This window comes from Pteropus vampyrus, unplaced genomic scaffold, assembly GCF_000151845.1.
Source record: "Pteropus vampyrus isolate Shadow unplaced genomic scaffold, Pvam_2.0 Scaffold82, whole genome shotgun sequence".
NCBI lineage: Eukaryota > Metazoa > Chordata > Mammalia > Chiroptera > Pteropodidae > Pteropus > Pteropus vampyrus.
The window spans coordinates 8159329-8180813 of NW_011888863.1; the positions used below are offsets into that span (position 1 = coordinate 8159329).

A 21485-nucleotide genomic window follows, 5' to 3' on the forward strand; every position below is an offset into this window, starting at 1 on the left:
ATCTGTTCATATAAAATCCCTTGGATAGTTTTATTCAATTTATAGCATTAAAATATATGTGTTTAATTTTACAAAAATGGAGAATAGTTGAGAATCTAGGAAATATATACCAAAGACAAATACAGACCAAAGATATATACCAAAGAAAGTTATTTATGAGGTTAAAACAACAGATATAAGTTAAGAGATATGTTTAAATATTAAAAAGAAATATATGCTCCTTTTTTTTCCTATAAGATAGAGAAAGAAGGGCTTATGAAACTAGAGCCACAATTGGAGTTCAAATAAAGCATACTTCTTTAAACATCTAAGAATTTTAAAATCAGGAATGTATAAGGAAGACAAAAGACTTAGTATGTTTGTGATCATGGGTACATTTCAAAACATATCATGCAAAACCCAGCGGTTGCCAATAAAAATTTAAAAAATAAGATGTACCGCAATTAGTGTACATGAACAATTAGTAATTCATGCAGCCGTAGGGTACACAGAAAGCTAAACATACTTACCTAATGGTACGCTATCTAGATCTGTGTAAATAACAGCAAAAAGGAAACAAAAAGCAATACTCCAATCAAAACAGATCCAATGTTAAGAACTCCCACATAAAACAAGATTATGTACCATTTATAAGATGTGTAGAATAGATGCCATAAGAAAAACTTATAAATTTATTTTTAAGGCAGTTAGATATGCAAAGTAATGACACTTGGTTAATATTATCAATAATTTAAATAACCAATTCAGAAACTTGATCTTCTTTATCCATAAAACCTAATTGCTTAATAAGGTTAAATAAGCCTTTTAAAATTGGTAATCATTTCTTGGAATGACAATAATTACATCTCCCAAAATTTATACATGCAAATTAGAGAAGAAATAATTAATAAAAGCATAAGTAAATATAGCATCTATTCAGTCAAACTATAGGAGAAAGAGTTATAGCACAGCATACTCAAAGAACAAAGCTACCATGCAATTCATTTAACTAAAATTTTGTCCCAATTACCTTGTAAAGCATGGCCTAGTAAAGCATCTAGCTCAGGGTTTAATTCTGCTTTCTCCTTTAACATATGGAATAAGAGCTGGTTTTGTGTAGCACTGGTTATTTCAGTTTGTTTAAGGCGACCTTCGAGTACTTTAATTTGAGCCTCTTTCTGGGCGGCCTGAAGACCCTGAAACAACACCAAAAATATAAATAAAATTATCTTAGGTCATACATATAAAATAGAATCTACCACACAAAGATCTGCATTAAACAGCAAATGCACATCATATATGGATTTTGACATCAGATCTTGATTCATCTGAGTTCCTCCACTTAACGAGCTTGGTGAGCTTGAGCAAGTTACCTTATCTTCCTGATTCTCAGTTTCCTCATATACAGAATATGAATAATACCTACTTGAGAAGAATAAGTTAAGAGAACATAACATAAAGGGTCTAGGCACAACCCTGACATGAGAAAAAAAGTGAGTCAGAAATCATTATCACCTACAACGTTTAGGGAGACTAAATTTTTTTTTTTTTATCTGTAAAGAATCAGTATTAAACCAAAGTTATGATACCATATATGTTTGCAACCTGTGATTTTCTTTTAATTTTTCCTTTGTTAAAGTAAAAGAAGGAATATTTCTTCTTTAAGTTGTTTATCTGTTCTAATACACAAACACAATAGATGACAAACTAATGGAATTGATCTAAATATTGCTGACTTTTCTTAACTTTAAAAAAAGGTAAAAAGAATACTTTCTAATTAAAAAGAATCGTCTTCCTCATTACAAAAGAACAGGTCATTAGAAAAAGATAAAACTAAAATGAATTAATCAAAACTTACTTTTTTCAATCATAGTGCAGTCAGATCTTACCTTATTTATGCCCATTGACAGGAAGTGATCTAGCAGGTATCGGGCTTCTGTAAGCGTGCAAGCATTAATGACTGCAGTGACATCCAGTGTTTCTCCTTCTTCCTACATCAAATCAGCAATATGACGTGACATTACTTTGAGCTAACTATATTTAAACAGAAAGCAAAAGCTTGTTGTTTCATGTATTTATTTGGTAGTACTGCGTTAGCTAATGAGACTTCTCAGAATAGTGTAAAATATGATCCCTATCCTAAGAAACATACAGTCTAGTTGAAAAGATAAGACACATTTTAGCAGTTAAGAATTCATTGTTTTACAAACAATGAATAACATCACAAAATCAGCAGAGAAATCTGGAGATTGGGCAAGTAGTGGTACACATGCAAAACCTAAGAATCATATTAAACCAATAAATAGAATATCCCTACATATAAAAATTCAAAATGCTTTTAATAATTAAAAAAACACTTTTTGTTAAGCCATTTCATTAAACATTTTTTTAAATTACAAACCTTTGCTTCTTCCATCTGCATGATGTTGGCTTGACAATCGGAAATACTGTCATTGATGTAATCTATATTAGCAGTTAATGACTCCATCTCCTCATTGATGTTGACCACATTTTTATCTCCCTCTCCATTCTCCTTGATGATCTTTTCCCTTCTTTTTGAAAGTTTTTCTCGTCTTTTTGTGAGTTCTTCTCGTTGCTAATGAGAAAATAGGTTGGATTTTAAGAAATGATGTTCATCCAAGACCTTGAGAACATTACATTAAAATAATGTAAAATAAGCGAGTCACAGAAAGACAAATACTTAAGGATTCCCCTTATATGAGTTATCTAAAATAGTCAAACTCATAGAAGCAGTAGGTAGAATGGTGATTGCCAGGGGCTGGGGTCAGGGGTAAGTGGGGAGTTGCTCTTCAATGGGTACAACATTTCATTTGTGCCAGATGAGTAAGTCCCAGAGGTCTGCTGCACAACATTGTGCCTATAGTAACAATACTGTATTGTGCACTTAAAAATTTGTTAAAATGGTATACTTCGTGTTATCTGTTTTTACCACAACTTTAAAAAGTTGATGTTCATCTACTCATACACAATGCAATCAAAACTCACCTAAATGAAACTTGATTAGTATTAAATCTAACCAGAGAACATGTTTGAAAAACTAGAATTAACAGTCAGCTAAGGAAGAACATATCTACTTTTTATTTTCCACACCTTGAGTAGTCTATTCATATCAGCCTCCATATTGGAAATAGTCATTTTCTGCATGATGATATCTGTGACTCTGCGCTCAAGAAGTTGCCACTTCATGCGAGCTGCCTTGGAGGTAAACACTCGGCCAGTCAATCCTTTTCTCTGATATTTTTTTCTATAATTATATAAAAACAGACAAATATAATTACTTATGTGCTTATTTGATTACATACGAGCAAACAATGTGCTGTTTTTCATTAAGTCCAACATCAGTAATAATGCTACAAACATGTCGGGAGAAAGAGAAGAATCATGTTGACCTGGTTCCATTTGTTGTGGGCGTTGGTAAGGCCTGGACTCTTGCTACAGGAATTCTCATCTTCTGCTGGGCCCCTGCCCTTGATGTATCTGCTTCTACAGCAGCTGCACTGGAACCTGTGTCCTGCACGGGGGTATCAGATGAGCTCAGCTTCCGAGTGACTTTCCCAGCCACTTTATCTGACATGGGCCTTACTTGCCGACGTAGAGCTGTAACCTGAAATAGGAACAGAGACTGACTCATTTTCTTAGTCTATACATATACGTTATTTATCTCAAAGCCAGAATGTTTCCTCCAAATGGACAACTTGCCTCTTCGGTTTTACGACGAAGAACCACTTCTTGGTTTCTTTTTTGGGCTTCCAGAAGTCTAAGTTGATGCTATAAAATAATATTGAATAAATTAGAATAGAAAACTGAAAGACACAGCATTTCCTACTCCTACATTAACATATTTCCTCATTCCCGCTGGGAACTATAAGAATTCTTAGCAGAATCTGAGCTAACAACAACCTTGCATCCATTATTAGGGATATATTTTATTCAAGTAAACACAAATGCATATTGATATAGCTATATCTCTCTGAAAAATAAAGTTGTCTCTGTGACATATACTTTTATTTAACAAACACTCATAGAGGGCTTACTGTATTCAAGTACTTTTCTAAGTGCTTTACAAATATTATCTCATCTTATTTTTGTTAGACATTTTGTTTTGCTGGCTCAGGCATGAACAGGAAGAAACACAGCTTAGATTCTTTTCAACAGAGGCATTTTACAATATATATAGTAATTATAAACTCTGTTTTAAATATGGAGAGGTCATATATTAATTGTATTGAATTTTTTGATAACTTTAGAAATGTTATGATGTTAGGTAAAGTAAATGAATAATAAAACATGTGAGTACTGGTTACCAATTTATTTCTAGGTACTCTATATGATAAAGACAATTAATTATGAATTACTTTAAGCCATTTTATAAGGCTCTAATTTGGAAAGAATTTTGTACTGAAAATAGATCCTAGTTCTGGTTCTGTCATTTATTCAACTCTGTGATCTTGGACAAAGTTTAGAAATTGGACTTGATCACAGATATTTCTTCGAGGACTTAAATTCTCTAATATAACAAATAACCCCTCATATTTGTACCCCCAATTCAAACAGGTCATTCATTTCATGTTTATGCATGTTCCTATCTCATCAGATGAGAATTCTTAGAGAAAAGGATTCTATTTTATCACTACCATATCTTCATTGCCTGTAATCATGATTAACATAGATGCAAAGTAAATAAATCTTTTTAAATAAATAAACTACCAAAAATTAAAATAATATATAGTTTAAAACTTGTTACTACATTAAATTTCTTCCTATTAAAAGTCAAATCTCAAGCTTATTCATATTTTTTAATAGTATACAATGTACTTCTTTCTCTAATGATTCAAAGATGAACGTGACAAGAAACAATTTAGAAAAGAGGTTGATATGCATGAAAAGCAACAAATAAAAAAAAGGAGTCCAAATATTAGCCAGCTTCATATCTTTATAACACAGTGTTATATATCATATATGCTTATATGTTGCAAATAAAATTCAAAAGTTCCATCTCAACAGATAATTGTTCAATAGTGATCTATCTCATATAAATTAGTAATTAATAAACAAGTAGCATACAATGTAAGGAAAATGTTCCTGTCATTCAAAAGTTTTCATTAAAAACAAAATAAATAGCCAAAAAGTGAAAATAACTCAAATGTCTATCAACTGAGAAATAAACAGATGTGCTCTATTCGTATAGCCATAAAAGCAATGAACATGGATGAACTTTGAGAACGATATGCTAAATGAAAGAAGCCAAACACAAAAGGCTACATATTTAATGATTCCACTTATATGAAATGTCCAGAAGAGGCAAATATATACAGAGAGAAAATAAATTAGTGGCTGCCAGAGGTCAGGGAGAAGAAAGAATGGTGAGTGACTGCTAATGGGTACAGTGCTTCCTTTTGGAGCGATAAAAATGTTCTGGAATTGAACAGTAGTAATTGTTGCACAATTTTGTGAATATACTGAAAACTTGAATTGTACAGTTTAAAAAGTAAATTTTACAGTAGGTTAATTATATCTCAATTTTTTAAAAAACAGCAGATAAAAATATGCGAAATGTTAAAACAAATTTCTATTTGATTTCAGTAAGAACATGGTATAAACAAGATCTAAAATGTTAGGGAATTAAAAGTGACAAAATTCATTGATCTTTAAAATACAATGATATGCTGGGGAAAAAATTAAATATGGGAGGCTTCTGGCTAAAATATCTACTTTTCTACCTCATTACTCTCTCTTTTCTGTCTCTTTAAAGTTGTTTCTTTACCGCCCAGGGTAGATTTCTATTTTCTAAAATATGCTTTATGCTCATGTTTTCTCCAGGGAGTATTTAGAAAAAGTTGAGCAAGATAAAAAGAACAAAGGCTGAAACCTAACCAACAATGGAAAAAAGAAAGTAATGACCTCTTTTTTTTTTTTTTTCAATTTCATTTGACATTCAATACTGTATTAATTTCAGGTGTACAGCATAGTGGTTAGACATTTATATCACCTATGAAGTGATCTCCCCAATAAGGATGACCTCTTCTTTTAGGAAAAAAAATCATAAATGAAATTAACAATGTTGCCAAAAATTTGGAAAGAAGAAAAACCAAATCAATATAACCTATAACCCTAACACAACTGCAGTTAGCATGTTGGGATATATCCTTCAAATTTGTCCCTCATTTTAATCAAGCATGTATATATGAAATGCTACTTTACCCTTAATGTTAAATCATTAGACATTTTTCATTTTACTGTGCAATTTTCAAATCCTAGTTTTTAGTGTATAAATAACAACTGATTAAATGAGACGGATTATAATTTGTTAATCATTCCCCTTACTCTCACGTTGATTGTTTTTACCTTTTTCACTACTACAAATAATCCTAAAGTGAAGATTTTACCACAGCAATTTTTCTTATTTTAGATTATTTTCTTAGTCTTAGTTCATAGAAGTGAAATTCTTGAGTCACAGAATACAAAAATTGTTGTAGCTCTTAGTAAAGCCTCTTTCAGAGAAGCCCGGTTACTACCCCACGAACATTTCTAAGAATCCTAGTGATGAAACTTTCTTTGGAATCAGCCTACAACCTCTGTCTTATACAACACTGCAAGTGGTTCCTTAATCTCTCTAGAGATAATCGGTTGTTCTTTGCCTTTTTTCTTCAACCTCATCACCTAGGAAGTAAGTCTTCAATAAAATTTACAATACTATAGTATTTTTCATAAACTTTTACATTTATTCACTATAACCCACATACTGTAATAAACACCTTATTATAAACTTAATGCTTATTATTGCCCTTAGCCTGTCTTTAATAGTTATAGTTATCAGAAATTTTTCTCTTATTTATTAAACAACCTAATTTAATGTACCATATTTGTATACAACTGAGAGGTAAAGTCCACTCACATCTCGTTTACGTTGATCTTTTTTCAATTGAGCAATCTCTCTGTTTCTTCTAGACTCTGTCAATCTAGCTTTTTCTTGTTCTTCTTTCATTTGTTTCATTAGGCGAACCTAAAAAATTAGGTAAATACATCTATTGGAATTACCCTATCACAACATTCATTAAATAAACCACATGTATAGAAGTAAGTTCTAGGAATATTTAACATGGAAACATGTTTTTTGCTGCACATTTTAAATGGTCAATTCTTATTTTTGTGGGATTAATACACTTCTACTTCTAATGTACTTCTAATATGTCTATCAAACTGCTTAGTGCTCTATGCTTTTTATATTCAATATTCAGTTGTTCTATAACTTGAATGAATTCTTGGTACTGATTACCAGTAGCTTTGTGACCTTGAACAAGTTATTTAATCTCTCTCAGCTTTGGTTTTCTCTAGAAAATGGAGATAATAGTCCTATGGCATTGTACTATTATGAAAATTCAAAGAGCTATTACCTGTGCAGTGCCTGTAACAGTGCCTAGCATATAGTAAGTGCCTAATAATTAAAGTTACTGTTGTAGTCAACAGCAAATATACAACGTAATAATCTACTTCCTAAATCATTTCCACATTTGCTTTTTTAAAGAAGCAAAATTGATTTTCATACTAAATGTTAAGAATAATTGATTCTATAATAAAAACAGATTAAAAAAATCAAGATTCACATACTTCCTTCGGTCAAGGGAAGAAAACACATTGGAATGATAAACACCAAATTCAAGATAGTTATTACCTCTCAAGGAAAAAGAAATATGATCCTGAAAAAATACATAAGAGGCTTTATGTACATCTGTAATGTTTAATATCTTAAACTAGATAGTAGATATAGTGTTCATTATGTAATTATCTATGCTTTTTCTGCATGCTTGAAATAGTTTATACTTTTGTTAACCTTGTGTAAGAGTTTTAACAGGAGTAATATCCATCAAAGTCTGAGAACCCCTGTTGACTACATAATTTTCAGCTACTCTGAAGAAAAGCTTTGATAATGAATGACTATAAGAAACAACTTCTAATTGTCCAAAGGAAGCACATCATTTGTAAGACTGGGTTACTTTTTATTGAATATGGAAAGAACCACAATAATTTTTTTTTGGTCCCAAATGACATAAGCATCTTCAAGATCAGACTTTAATGGAAAATACAATCAATACCTTTGTTTTTTTCATTTCCATCACATCCTGCTGCAATTTCTTCAATTGCTTTTCATACTGAGACTGATTTTTAAGCAACCTTGCATGTTCTTTTTGAGCTGTCTGAAGTCTCTGTAGTTCTTTATTCATGGCTTGGAGTTTCTTTTCATATTCAGACCTAACTTTTTTTGCCTTTTCTTCTGAGTAAGATTCCACTGAGCCTAAATGATCAAAGGGGGTGAGGATATTTGTATTTGTTTTTGTGAGATACAGATTTTTATTTCATAGATTACAACTCATGACCTTAGAGAAGAACTACCTCCCAAACACAAACCTCAGAAGGTCAGAGTGTCTTTGAATCACTTTCTCTTTTATTATCTACTCTAAACTTGTTAAACAATTATCGAAGTTTTTTTAGATTTAAAACACAATTCTAGCATAAATCAAAACGTTAAAACAATTTACCACAACTCAGGACAAAATAATTAAATAGCCTAGACAGGTACCAGAATGAAAGAACAAAATAATATTTAACATAATGACACAAATTCACATTTAACGTGGCTTCTAGCATAACTTCTTTCCTGCTATAGGAAGAAGTAATAAAAATGCATTTTAACAATTTATTTTGAACTTTAATTTGAATTAAATAGAATTCTTACCTAAGTTTTGAAGCACCTGGTCTCTTTCGAGCTGAGTATCCCGAATTTTATGTTGCAACATCATTAGCTTTTCTTCATACTGCTTTTTCAGTGTCTGCAGTCTTTTCTGGCTGTTTTCTAGTTCATCGATCAGCTTTTGCTTGATTGCAATTTCACAAGTAATATTTGCTAAGTCTGCTTGATAATTGGCTATTTATAAAAGAAGAAAATAAAAATACTGGCATATTGTAATTCTAGCTTTCAAGGAAAAATGTGAAAATCATCACCTATATATATCTAAGTATTCACTTAGCAGCTAGAAAAAAAAATCTTCTGGATAAACCATAAACTAAAAAAAGATGAACAAGATAGTGTTCACACTGATCAGGGACAACAGATACTATTTGTACTTAAATAAGAATGGAAATCACATGACAACTAAATACAATAAAGGAACAAACATCAGCCTTCAAAGGCAGTAGCAGTTATAAAAGCTACTTCATCAAGATGAAATGGTGACTGTTAAGTTTTCCATTATGTTTTAAATGAGTTCCCAAAATGAATTTTCATCCTTGTAGTAAAAGGCCAGTACCTTTTTCATCTGATTCAGAATCTGATTCATCAGAGCTTTCACCTCCTTCAATGTCATCTTCTTCTTCCTCCTCCTCTTCTTCCTCATCCTCATGATCACTTACTTCTTGACTTTCTTCCTAAAGTGTGGTTTGTGACCATTAATAGTACAGTATTGGCAAAGCAAACTCATTACCTCATTAAGAGACACTGCTAGAGTACAAAGTACAAAAGCACAAACATTTCACTCTTCATCAGTTCAAAAATCATTCTATAATTTTAAGGTTATTACATAATAATTTTGTCTTAAATCAAAGAGTACTTCATCTCTCATAGTATTCTATCTCCCCTAAACACAATGCTTTCACAATGCACAAGAATGAGAGTTGCCAATATTCTATAGTTCACATTTCTAAACAAAGGAGGTCTTCAAGAAAACTATTTAAAATGGATTGATGAATGATAATCATTCCTCTTTTCTACATTGAAGTTATCAGCAACCAAGAACAAACTAATCCAGGGACTAAAATTTACAAGTTCATTCTTTCTTACTTACCACTTCCAATTCATTGTTTTCTCTTTCTGAAATACCCTTTTCTTCTTTCTTCTCTTGGTCAGTGTCTGTATTGTCTTCTTTACCAGCCACACTTAAAAAGAAGAAAGAAAAGGGTATGGTATTAAAGTAGAGACAATAATGGTTCACATTTTTCTTTCGGATTTTTAAAAACCATTAATTACTTGGGAAAACAAATAGAAGAGTTGATTATCTGAGCAAAGTTATCACGTCTGATGCTTCAGAGGAAAACAGAAATTGCTATTCAACCAACAGTATAGTGATTTATATTATTGGAGGAAAACTTATTTTCCAGAAACACTGAGGAATAGATTATACCCTGGAGCATGAGACCTGATAAGACAGCTAAGAACTAGTCACACAGTAACAGCCAATTAACTAGAATGTAGGCAATTTAAAATCCAAGAAAATCAAAACAAATACTTTTGTTTTCTCATCTGAATATATAAAACTTTCCTCATCTAAAAACAAAGATATAGAAACTACATTTTTATTGATGCCTAATACATTTAAAAATAAATTTGAAGATCCAGGACAAATCTGCCCACAGTAAATATGCCTACACTGGCTACATCCATCAGTGTTCAGGTTTTCTCTGGTAATTACACAGGCTCTTTCTTCCTAGGCCATATCTACAACAAAGTCTGTTTCCCAAAATGTTCTCACAGAAATGGATCTTTGTACACCAAAACTGTCTGAAGTTCAGCCTGTCCTGACCTGTAATGGAATAGGAATTCCAGGGTCTGCCACAAGATTCTCCATACAAATAGAAGCCTCCTCTTCAGTAATGTAGTATTAACAGCCCTGACTGCACACTGATGTCAGTCAATGGGTATAGCTAAACTAATTCAGCCCTGGTGGCCCTGAGAAGAAGACAGAAGAATCTATAGTGACAAAGATTTTCACACCTAAATCACTTTAGATCTTTTAGGGGTTTAGAAGCCATAATCAATGATGTTCAAAAGTTATACCTCTGTTTTCTAGACTTATACATTTAATCAGCTAAGTAATATTAAGAAAGTGAACTTTAAATGAATCTACATGTAATAGATTTCTTCTTGTCCTATAGTAACATTTTTTAAATTATTAAGAATAAAAAGTATACTCTGATAAGCTAATAGTCTCTAAATAAAATTCCCCCTAGACCGAGTTTAAAAACTTTATCAGAATAACTTTATAGCATCTATCATTTCTTTCAGATATTCTGCTACATTAAATAATTGCCCTAATACATGGATTTATTTTTAGCTTCTAGACTAAAAATTTAATTTTACTTAGGCTCTGTTATTATTATTAAACTCTAATGTTTAACTCTAGGTCTCAATTCTCATGAATATTTTTGTACTCAGAACTAGATGAATTATACTTTTCCTTTATATATGCTTTTCAGAGTTCTTAATTTGTATTTCTTTATGGATTGTCTCTTTAATTTCTGTCTTCCCCACTAGTCTGTAAGCCTCATGAGAGCAGGGATCATGTGTGTTCGACTCAGCATTATACCGCCAGCACTCAGAGGATGTGCATGATAAATGTGCAGTAACTATTTGATAAATATATCAATCCCTATGACTGCACATGAGCAGCTCTGTTTGGCATCTCTGGCTATGTGACTCGCTCACTAATTATATTACAGTTTAATGGCACCTATTGAAAGATACATAAAGATGCACAGAAGACAGCATATCTCTAGAGTGAGAAGCAACTACCAGTAGGAATATCAATAAAATAATCTTAACCGGAAAGGAATTAAGTAAATAACAGGGTTCCATGAATGTTGTTAAATCATTTTGTCAGAGAAAAATGCTGAACATACTGACCACCTCTCTTACATCACTTTTACTATAGTAGCACTGGTAATTTTACACCATCATGCAGTTCAAACTGGAATCTAGAAAGACATTCCCTTTCTTCTAATCATCCCATTGAAAGGCCAGTTCCATTTACTCAAACAGAGCTATACTTGAGATTTAGGACTAAGGTTAAAGGCTAGGAAAAGAGAATTTGTTTGGAAAGATACCTCCCATCAGCATTCCCTAGCCTCTCCCCTATTCAGTCTCCCTTCCTCACTTGCAACTGTTGCATCTTACAATTTTTTGTTACTGTTGGTTCCTTCATTACTTCCAGTTCCAACCCCAATTCCCTTTTACTCAGGTTTATAGCCATACAATCACTTTATTCCAAACACTTGACCCAACGCACCCTCCTACTCCCTCCAGTATCCAGCTTAACAGATGTTACTTTTCACTTCATATAAAGTTAACTCATATATTGTAGCTGTTTATGCCAATTCTGATGAAGAAAAATTAACAGTTGTAACTTTACATTGTTAATTTACCTTTAAAAATCACTAAGGTTTAAGCTTTTAAAATACAAGTTGATACTTTATCATTATTGTACCTCAAATACTCAAGTTTTCTTCAATAAACTGAGGCACACTGATACCTACAATAACTGCCTAAACAGCAATGAAAGATATTTAAGTTTGCACTTTACATAGAATCAGAATCTTGGAGCTGGAACACTAGTGATCATATGGTTTAACCCCTTTAACAATTGACAACAAATATCAACATTTTTGTTGACAACCAAAAAAGAAACTGTGGCCTGAGGAAGTTAATCCACTCAAGGGAATTAAAACCAGATGTTGTGGCTCCCGGGCCACTATTCTAGAATCATGCACTCAAAATTCAATCCACACACAGGAAAGCATCTGCGTCATCCAGGAGCCTTTTAGATATATACAATCTAAGGCTCCACCTCAGTCTTACTGAATCAGAATCTTCATCTTAACAAACTCCCCAGGTGATTTGCAAGCCCATTCACATCTGAAAAACCATCCTAGATCATCAAACTGTTCTGCTTTTGCTATCCTTCAGGGATGATGTAAAAGTTGGATGCAAACTATCCACTGAGTACATTTAAAGGACCTGACTATTTTATAGTGGGAAAATGCTTTCAAACACTACTTTAATTTATGTACCTTATTTTGACCTTTCAAACTAAAAGAAATTTCACATTTTAAGCCCTTAATTTAATTCCAATGATAAACATAATATCTTAAACATATACTAATTAGATGAGTTTTATTGTGACTTTTTGACAATTCAAATTACATTATAATTATAGAACATTTTAAATAAGTTACAGAATTGTAGAATAGAATTATAGAAACTTTAGAATACTAAATAATATGTATGATATCACTATAAAATGTAAATTACTAAATAATTTCAAGAAGTTATAATTTTTAAGCTTTCATATTTAAAGTAAGCTATCATTTAACTAATTGTTGCATAGTAAACATCCTCAAAAGGCTTACTTTAAGTAAGAGATGAAATTTCTAAAGTAGGGCTTCCAAAATACTTAAATATTATTAAAATACTTAAATATTATTAAGTTTTATTTTCTTAATCATTTTGACGATATAACCTGGAAATTTATTTAGAAAAGTCTATAAAGAGAAGTTCTGATAAGTAAAAAAAACTAATTGATCCTGGTTGAAATAACCATAATTTTCAATAAGAAAAATGTAAATGTTTATCATAGAGAGAAATGTGCTTCTAAATTTTGCTCAAATATCAAATAAAAAAAAGAGATATCTTGTTTTTGATTTTCAAAATACATTTTGAAAGCAACACTTGTTTTTCTAATTCGACCTTAAGAATGCTTTGTAAATCTTATCTGAAGTAAGGCCACAGTTTCATTTTGTTTTGTTGCCATTTTAATGTTGTTTTCCAATAAAGATTACACTAAATAAGGAAGAGAAGAAAAAGAGCCCACCCGTGACTTAGCATGGGCTGCTATTCCCACCCAACTAATAATTTCCAATCTGCTCACAAGTTTCTGAAAGATACATTCTGAAAGTCAAATGGTGGGTTTTGGGGGTAATTTTTGGCATAAAAATTTTTGGCCTTCATAATTATGATAGTTTACTCTGAAATCTCACGAATTGCCTGAATTTTAATTCATGTAACTAGGTTTTTATTCTTAAAATGTAGTTTTTAAAAATATAGTGCTTTTGTTAATTTTACAAAATCAGCATTACTTTTAGGAGCACCAAGCTAATCTAATCTGAAACAATCTATAATTCTACAACACATTTTCTTTTGAATGGCAACTAAGTATTTAAATGACATTTTAATAAAAAAAAACCTGGGAAATATTCCAACCTTCTTTCTTCTCGATTGCTTTCCTCAAGTTTCTGTAGCCTTCAAAATCACGAGGCACAGTATTGGAAGGCCAAGCCAATGAAGGACAAACCAGACAGTAAAAAGCGAGAGTGATAAGAAGGTAAAAATGATACATGAGCTTGAAGACTTTAAAATAAATTTTAAAAGATATTATCAAAGGACAATACACAGTAAAAAGGCAATACATTTTGTATGAATAAAAAGTAAGTAGAAAAACAAGCAGCATTATATCTAAGAAGACTATATAGACTATCAGTTGAAATTACTTAGCAATAAAATATAAAGTCTCAATTTATATAAATAGTAGGAATGTTTGGATACCACTGCTTTTTTTTAATCTAAAATGGATCAATTTTCTTAGCTTCCCCCAAAGGCACACTTTTAGTGACACCCTATGCCTTTTAAACTTTTGCAGAAAACCTTTTTATGGCATCATTAAAAGAACTTCAAAAAGTAATGCCTTTATACCATAATACGAAAATATCATTAATAGTACATACTAGGATACTACTTTTAAAACTCGTTTTCTATTTTAATATACATCTGAACATCACTAATCTAAAAAAAAAAATCCTATTTCAAAATTATACATGAAATGTATTATGGTCAAATGAATATGGTTATGATATCAGTAAAATGTAATTTTATTAATTGAAAGTTAAAATCTGATAATATCACTGTACTAGTTATTAAAACTACCTACCAAAAGGACATCTAAGGCAAAGGTGGCAATAAAATGAGAAATGTAGTACTTTCCATTAGTAAGATTATTTTTCAATCTGAAAAGTATTTTAAAAACTATCAATATGTACTTAAAGACTTTGAAATATAACTTAAAGAATACCAAATATGCAGAATTGGGCATCTGTACTCAATGGAATGTACTGAATACCAATACTTGTCATGTAGACAAAAAGATAGATGTGCTAGACTCTGAATAAGCATATAGCAATCTTGAAACAGCCCCTTCTGCTCAGAATTTCAAAAATATTTATCAGAATAATCAATATTTTAAAATGAAATTGAGGCTGAGGTAAAGAATTATTTTATCAAGCCAGTTCTCATTTTAATTTTATAACATGTATGCTCCCATATGATTTTTGTTTGTTGGCTGTGATTATTTTTCACAATCAACTTTTACTTGTACTGCTATTACAAGAAGAGACTAGCGATCTTTTTGAGAAAAAAGTCTATACAGAGTGATATTTACCAGGGATCGAAACATCTAGTCTTATGGCTAGAAAAAGGAAAGCAAAGCCATTGCCTAAGAAATCTGTGTTTCTAGATTTCAATTTGATACCATTAAATACAAATAATAATGCAGTCTGATGAATGAGTGAAGTTTTTTATAATGCAAGTCATTTAAAGCTAGATATCCAAAAATATGGGGATTAATGTGTGAATAGTAAATTTTCTTTATCCATATACACGCAAAAATACTTTATTTCTAATCTTGGCATATACTGATGATAATGAGCTACAATGGCTCAGAAGATATGGTTCATTGGCAAAAAGCCCAGATTTTCTACTTTGAATATGAAGAATTTTTGTTTACCTTACACAAAAGAGTCATATTGAAATGTATGGATGATATGAGCTAATTGGAAGATAAACTTTAGATGCCTTCCCAATTGCTTTTTAAAAAATCATTGCAATCAATAATTCAAAAAGACAGTAGAGGGGCAGGGAAATAAACTAATAATCTGACGCTTCTCTATAATTTAAAGGAGTTCAGTTTTTAGTTCATTTAGTACCATTACAATGCTTCTTCTACAGGACAGGAGGAGGGGACAGAGAGGCAGGCACAAATCTTGCTACCCATTCTAACATTTTCAGGGATCCACAACCGCGGAGCCATGGACTGGTACTGGTCCATGACCAATTAGGAACTAGGCCACACAGCAGGAGGTGAGCAGTGGGTGAGCAAGGGAAGCTTCATCTGTATTTGCAGCCGCTTCCCAGCGCTAGCATCACCACCTCAACTCCATCTCAGGTCGTCAGGCATTAGATTCTCATAGGAACACTGCACTGGTCCCTGGTGCCAAAAAGGTTGGGGATCACTGATTTATGTAACTGAAAAACAGGCAGTATAGTCTATTCAATTATTCTCTCTTATTTTCTTGCTATTTACATCTATGGATTATTTTACAGATCAACAGAAAGGTAGAAGAGTCAACCTTGAAACCAAGCATATTAGCTATTGGTTGTAGCTTTGATAAAGACTTAGATGCTGAAGCAGGTGAAACTTTAAACAAGACTTATGACATCTTCCTTGAACACGAATGCCACTCTGACATAAAAAGTTACCTAGTCGTTGTTCTTCCTACCAATACTTAGAATATCAGAGGCCTCGTAGCCGCTAAAACCAAATACTAACAATAGAAAACGTAAATTAAAAGACATGGAGCTTCGAAAAATTTTGTGGATTTAGTGAAGAGGAAAGAAAGCAGCTATGATAATCAGAACAGCTTAGGAAGCTGAACCCAAAGGTCAAACACCAGACAGGTTTTGGAAACTTTCAGCCAGAAAGGGGTTAAAAATCTATCCTACATTAGTTGATTTTTTTTTTTTTATGAGGTTACTGCTCAAAATTTTAGTATTTGGATTAATGCTTCCTCTTTCAAAATTACAAACATAGAAAAGAAGTTTATTGGTTACAAGTCATTTCCACCGGCATGAATTCCTTTAGTCAGATGACTTTGCTCCCCAGTTTGAATTGAAGGAGATAAGAGAAGAAAGCAGATGCTTTTGAAATTGGGAGTACTTTGGAGTAGGGTAGAATTACATGTGTAAGGGAGGAATGGACCAAAGCAGCATGGGGACACAGGAGTCAGTAGATGAGAATAATAAAGAATGACTGAGGCAGAAATTCACATTTTTTTCTCCAAAGGTTGGCTACACCGATGAAAAAGAAAGAAAGTTTCTTCCTCCCTGTTTTTGCTTTTTCCTACTCCCTTTTGGATTGCTCTTACCACACTATAAAATGTGTAAAAATTATTTTCTGTGAGTGAATTAGGAAACCAGGACGCTATGCATTTATAACACTTTCTAGAGAAAAGTCAGTCCAAGTTCCAAACAAATTTTAATTGAACTTACTCAAATTTTGCAATGCCTGCTCTGATAAGTAAAATAAATAAATATGAGGCATATGACACAACTCAACCAGAATCAATATGTCTGAACAGAAACTACAGCCCCAAAAATTTCCTGTGGAAAACTAATCACTAACTTCAGTGAAGCTGCTGTCATTCTAAACACTCTGGAATTCTTTGTTTATTATTTATTTCAACCTGTAGCAGCAAACCTTTTAGTTAAAATGAGAGTTTATCTACATTTTTAAAATAAGAATTTATATTACGCACAGCTAAAAGTTGTTGGAATCTACAGTGAAAAGTTGTTGACAAATAAAATGCTTTATCAAGCTGAGTAAAATAGTATTGGTTTTCATTTTTTAATCCATAACAGTGTTTGAAAAGTGTGATAAGAAAAATTCTATTAAATTTTAAAAATTTATATATGCAGTAATATAAATTCACTAACTGGTTCTAACGGCTTTTACAGTTATAGAGTTTATGTTTCATAAAATAATTTTTCTAGGTTCACACTACATTATATAGGTTTGTTTTACAAAGACATGCTATAGCATGTATGTGAAAATGCTTTATAAAGCATTTTTAAACCTTCATATAGGAGTTATTAATTTTTAAAAAGTATTAATTTGTTTTTCTCATTCTAAGCTATCTTCCACTTTTTTCACAGATGATTAAAGTAACATCTCTCAATTTACCTTAACTGGCGTGGTTTTTTTCTGAGAATTTTTTTAAATCTCAAATCACTTTTTATTAGGAAATAACTTAATTTTTTCACTTGGATTTTTATGTTTAAATCCAGTCATTTTCTGAGTTCTTCTTAGTATTAAATACGCTATTATTTTATCTTAATTATTACATCCTCCAGAATCACTGAAATGTCATGGTTTTTTTACTTTGAAATAACTGCTATCTTATTTAGTTTTTTACCTTAAAATAATTACAAGTTTCATGATAAAGCAGCAGAGACAAATCTTAATAATAAAATGGTTTTTTTTCCTTTAATACTTTATTAGTGAAAATGCTTACAACCCTGTATTGTCATAAACATAACCTGCATCAGTGGTATTAATTTGGAGTACCTATGATCACTATAAGAATGTCAAAAACAGTCTAGGTTCCTAATGGGATCTCCATCTTTTTTCATTATTCATATTTGACAGGTGAATAAACTCACATCTCTAAATTTAACTCAAAGGAAAGAGCAGAATCAGCTCATAGCCTTGAAAAATATATCCTTGATTATACTTATTATTCATGAACACAAACTTTTAAAAATAAATGATAACATTTGACTTTTGACCAACTACAGAATTAGATTTTACAAGTAAATGATAAGCCACATGCAATAATCTCATTTTCATTCAAGCAGTATGTTGGGTCACACTAGTTTCAATAATTCTATGATCATTATTTCATTTTTAACTGCCCTAAGAGCAAATCATTATATATTTCTTAAAGCAGCCATATCAGCCACCCATGAAAAACACCTACTAAGACATTAGTATCTTAAGAATGCAATTTCAATTGCAATACTTCCTAACCATACATGTGTAGCTCCTTGTTTTAATTATTTTATTCATTCTTTTTTAACTCAAGGACACAGAGCAGAAATAATATAAAGAATTTTATATCCAATAACTTTGACCAACTGATTTTGCTAGGAAAGAATGCCTGCTTGCCTAAATACATTTCTAAATAAACAAAGCAGGTAAACTAAATGTCAATAATTCTACAAAGTGCACCCCTGCAACAAGCCATTCGACAAATAAGATAGCTTTGCCTCCTTTTGAATATCTAGCCAAAAATGCTTAAAATTAATTTGACTGGCATGTTAAAAATATATTCTTAGTCATTTGACTGCACTATAGAATCAATATATAAACATTTAAAGAATTTATGAGTGTTTAACCACTCGCACATTACAAGTGGTCAAATTTTTATTTTCCTCCTCTTCTTTTCACCCTGTTGATTTTAAGAGGAGATATTATCTGGATGCCAGGAAAAGAAAGCCTAGAACAGTGGTGAAAAGCTGAGTAATTCCTTGTTGGAAGATTCAGAAAGCCTGAAATAATAAATAACTTATACATAATCGAATCAGAAGCCTTGCAAAAAAATACTTAAGAGACCAAATGATATTAAATGACAGTCTGATGGATTAGTTTAGCCTTTAGTTAAACTAATCTAGACATGAATTAGAATTTATCCATGAGACTATTTAATTGCATTAGAAAATGGGGAAAAAAATAAAAACATTGAGTTGTAATGGTACAGGAAGCTTTGCAGAAAAGATGAATGGAATGCAGAAGCAGGTATTTGAAGAAATAAAAAAATAGTTTCTAATTTTAATTTTACTTTGTCATAGCCTAAATAAAATTCTTTACCATATTATAATTAAACTTATTTTTTTACATAAAAGCAGAAATAAACCATTAAAAGCATAACTGTAATTGTCAGCTAACTTAAATGACATTTCATTTACTAATATACTTATGAGACTATGTATATTCATTGTAATCACAAATTAAAATATCCTAAAAAGAAAATAAAGATTCATATAGCGGTGATTTTATAACACTACCTTTTTTTCTTCTTCTTTTCTTTCCTTTTCAGCTTCTCTAAGTCTTTCTTTGCTAGATCTATAATTTCAATGGTCTCTTTGTCTGAGGATAGTACAGTAGGAGAGAAAGATGATGATCCACTGAAATACGGTGATCTTGCTGTGGCTCTCGTCAAGTTTTTTCGAAGGTTCTCATTCACTGCTTCACTTTCTAATAATTTTGCCCTAGTGAAATAAAAATATATTTAAATAGGAAATATTTTTTATTGTGGCAAAAAAAAAACACCCATAAAATTTATCACCCTAACCATTCTAAGAGTACGGTTCTACAGCACTAAGCACACTGACACTGTTGTTGCAACCACTGACAACATCTATCTTCTCCAACTGAAACTCTGTATGCAATAAATACTAACTCCTTATGCCCCTCTCCTCCCAGCCCCTAGCAGCCACCATTCTATCTTCCTGTCTCTGCAAATTTGACCACTCCAGGAATAAAGAGGCTTTTTAAATGATTTGTTTCACATGCTAAAAAGTTTTCCAAAATGTATTTCAACATTGCTACAAGGAAGATTTTGGTGTTTTTTTTTTTTGGTTTTCCAAATAAATGTGTTCACAAACATTAATGTTTAGGATATTTTTTAATTCTCTGAATAAATAATTACAAATTTGAAATCACATTCTTAGTGTGCAAAAGTGCCAATAATAATTAGATTACTTGCATTCTGGCCATTAGCCACTAGTTATCCTTTCTTTGTAAAGCCATCATTTAAACTTAAAATGTAGAAGCAGCATGGTTCCCTTCCTTTCAGTTCCTCATTCATCATACTATAGTAGCATTTCCAAGTCTTTGCAAGAAATAGTTAGTCGAACTTGCCCCTCACTGGCTGAGAGACATTTGGCTCCTGAACATGGCATGGGAAAAGATGGTATCTCCAAGGAAACCTGTGTTTGATAATTGAAAACATTCTTTTGTTTGCTCAAGCAGTCCTAATGATGACAGGAGAATAATGTATGTACTGTCAGTAATATGTAAAAACACAGAATGACGAGATCCTAAAAGAGGCTGGAGACTTGAGACTGAAACGGATTTAGAGAGTCCTCTAAACCCTATATTTCTATTCAGTTTGGCGCAAGGGTGACTGAGACAGGTCCATAGCGAGAAATATTACCTACTTCTGCCTCAAAACTGTATTACTAAGTACTTTTGCCATAAGTTCCAATATTTCAGAGGAACATGCTAGATTATTTGCAACTACTAACCTCTAGAAGATACAGTCAGATCTGTGTTTTTTCATTGTCTACCAAAATTATTCATGACAAAGTTGAAATCAATCAGAGACAGTGTACATAAATCAGTGAATATATATTTCAAGTTGGTGTCCTACATATTCTTTAATGAAATTATTTTATTATATATCTGGTATCATATGTGAGCAGAACAACAATTATAATATTTTTAAATAGTTAAATTGCTGTCTACAAACTTCTAGGTTAAATGACTTCAAATGATTTTTAAAAAAATAATGACTATAATGCTGCCATTTTTTTTGATCAAGAGGGCAACATAAGTATAAAAACTCAGCTTAATTATAAAGTCAATATTTACACTTTTCTATATTTTCAATATCACAAAGCCTGGGTACATAATAGAACATTAAGAATAAATGGAAATATAATAAATTAACTATGAATAATGACCTTTTAATCGGCTCATTTATTTAATTACCAAACAATTTGTGTTTTTTCATTACCTGATTTTAAAAGTTTGCACTTGATAGGGGTATAT

At 31.6% G+C, this 21485-nt stretch overlaps 1 protein-coding gene across 1 annotated transcript in view; it reads right to left on the reverse strand.

The window, feature by feature from the left end:
• Window positions 1-21485, reverse strand: part of KIF21A (kinesin family member 21A) — a 137991-nt gene that overhangs the window by 34175 nt on the left and 82331 nt on the right. Inside the window, exons 11-23 of the mRNA XM_023532407.1 lie at window positions 19718-19921; window positions 9840-9930; window positions 9306-9423; window positions 8735-8923; window positions 8094-8293; window positions 6896-7003; window positions 3700-3768; window positions 3390-3604; window positions 3091-3244; window positions 2381-2575; window positions 1869-1970; window positions 1010-1175; window positions 510-530 (exon numbers count right to left, since the gene is read on the reverse strand). Of these exons, the coding sequence (XP_023388175.1) occupies window positions 510-530; window positions 1010-1175; window positions 1869-1970; window positions 2381-2575; window positions 3091-3244; window positions 3390-3604; window positions 3700-3768; window positions 6896-7003; window positions 8094-8293; window positions 8735-8923; window positions 9306-9423; window positions 9840-9930; window positions 19718-19921 (1832 nt within the window). The remainder of the gene's footprint in view (window positions 1-509; window positions 531-1009; window positions 1176-1868; window positions 1971-2380; window positions 2576-3090; window positions 3245-3389; window positions 3605-3699; window positions 3769-6895; window positions 7004-8093; window positions 8294-8734; window positions 8924-9305; window positions 9424-9839; window positions 9931-19717; window positions 19922-21485) is intronic.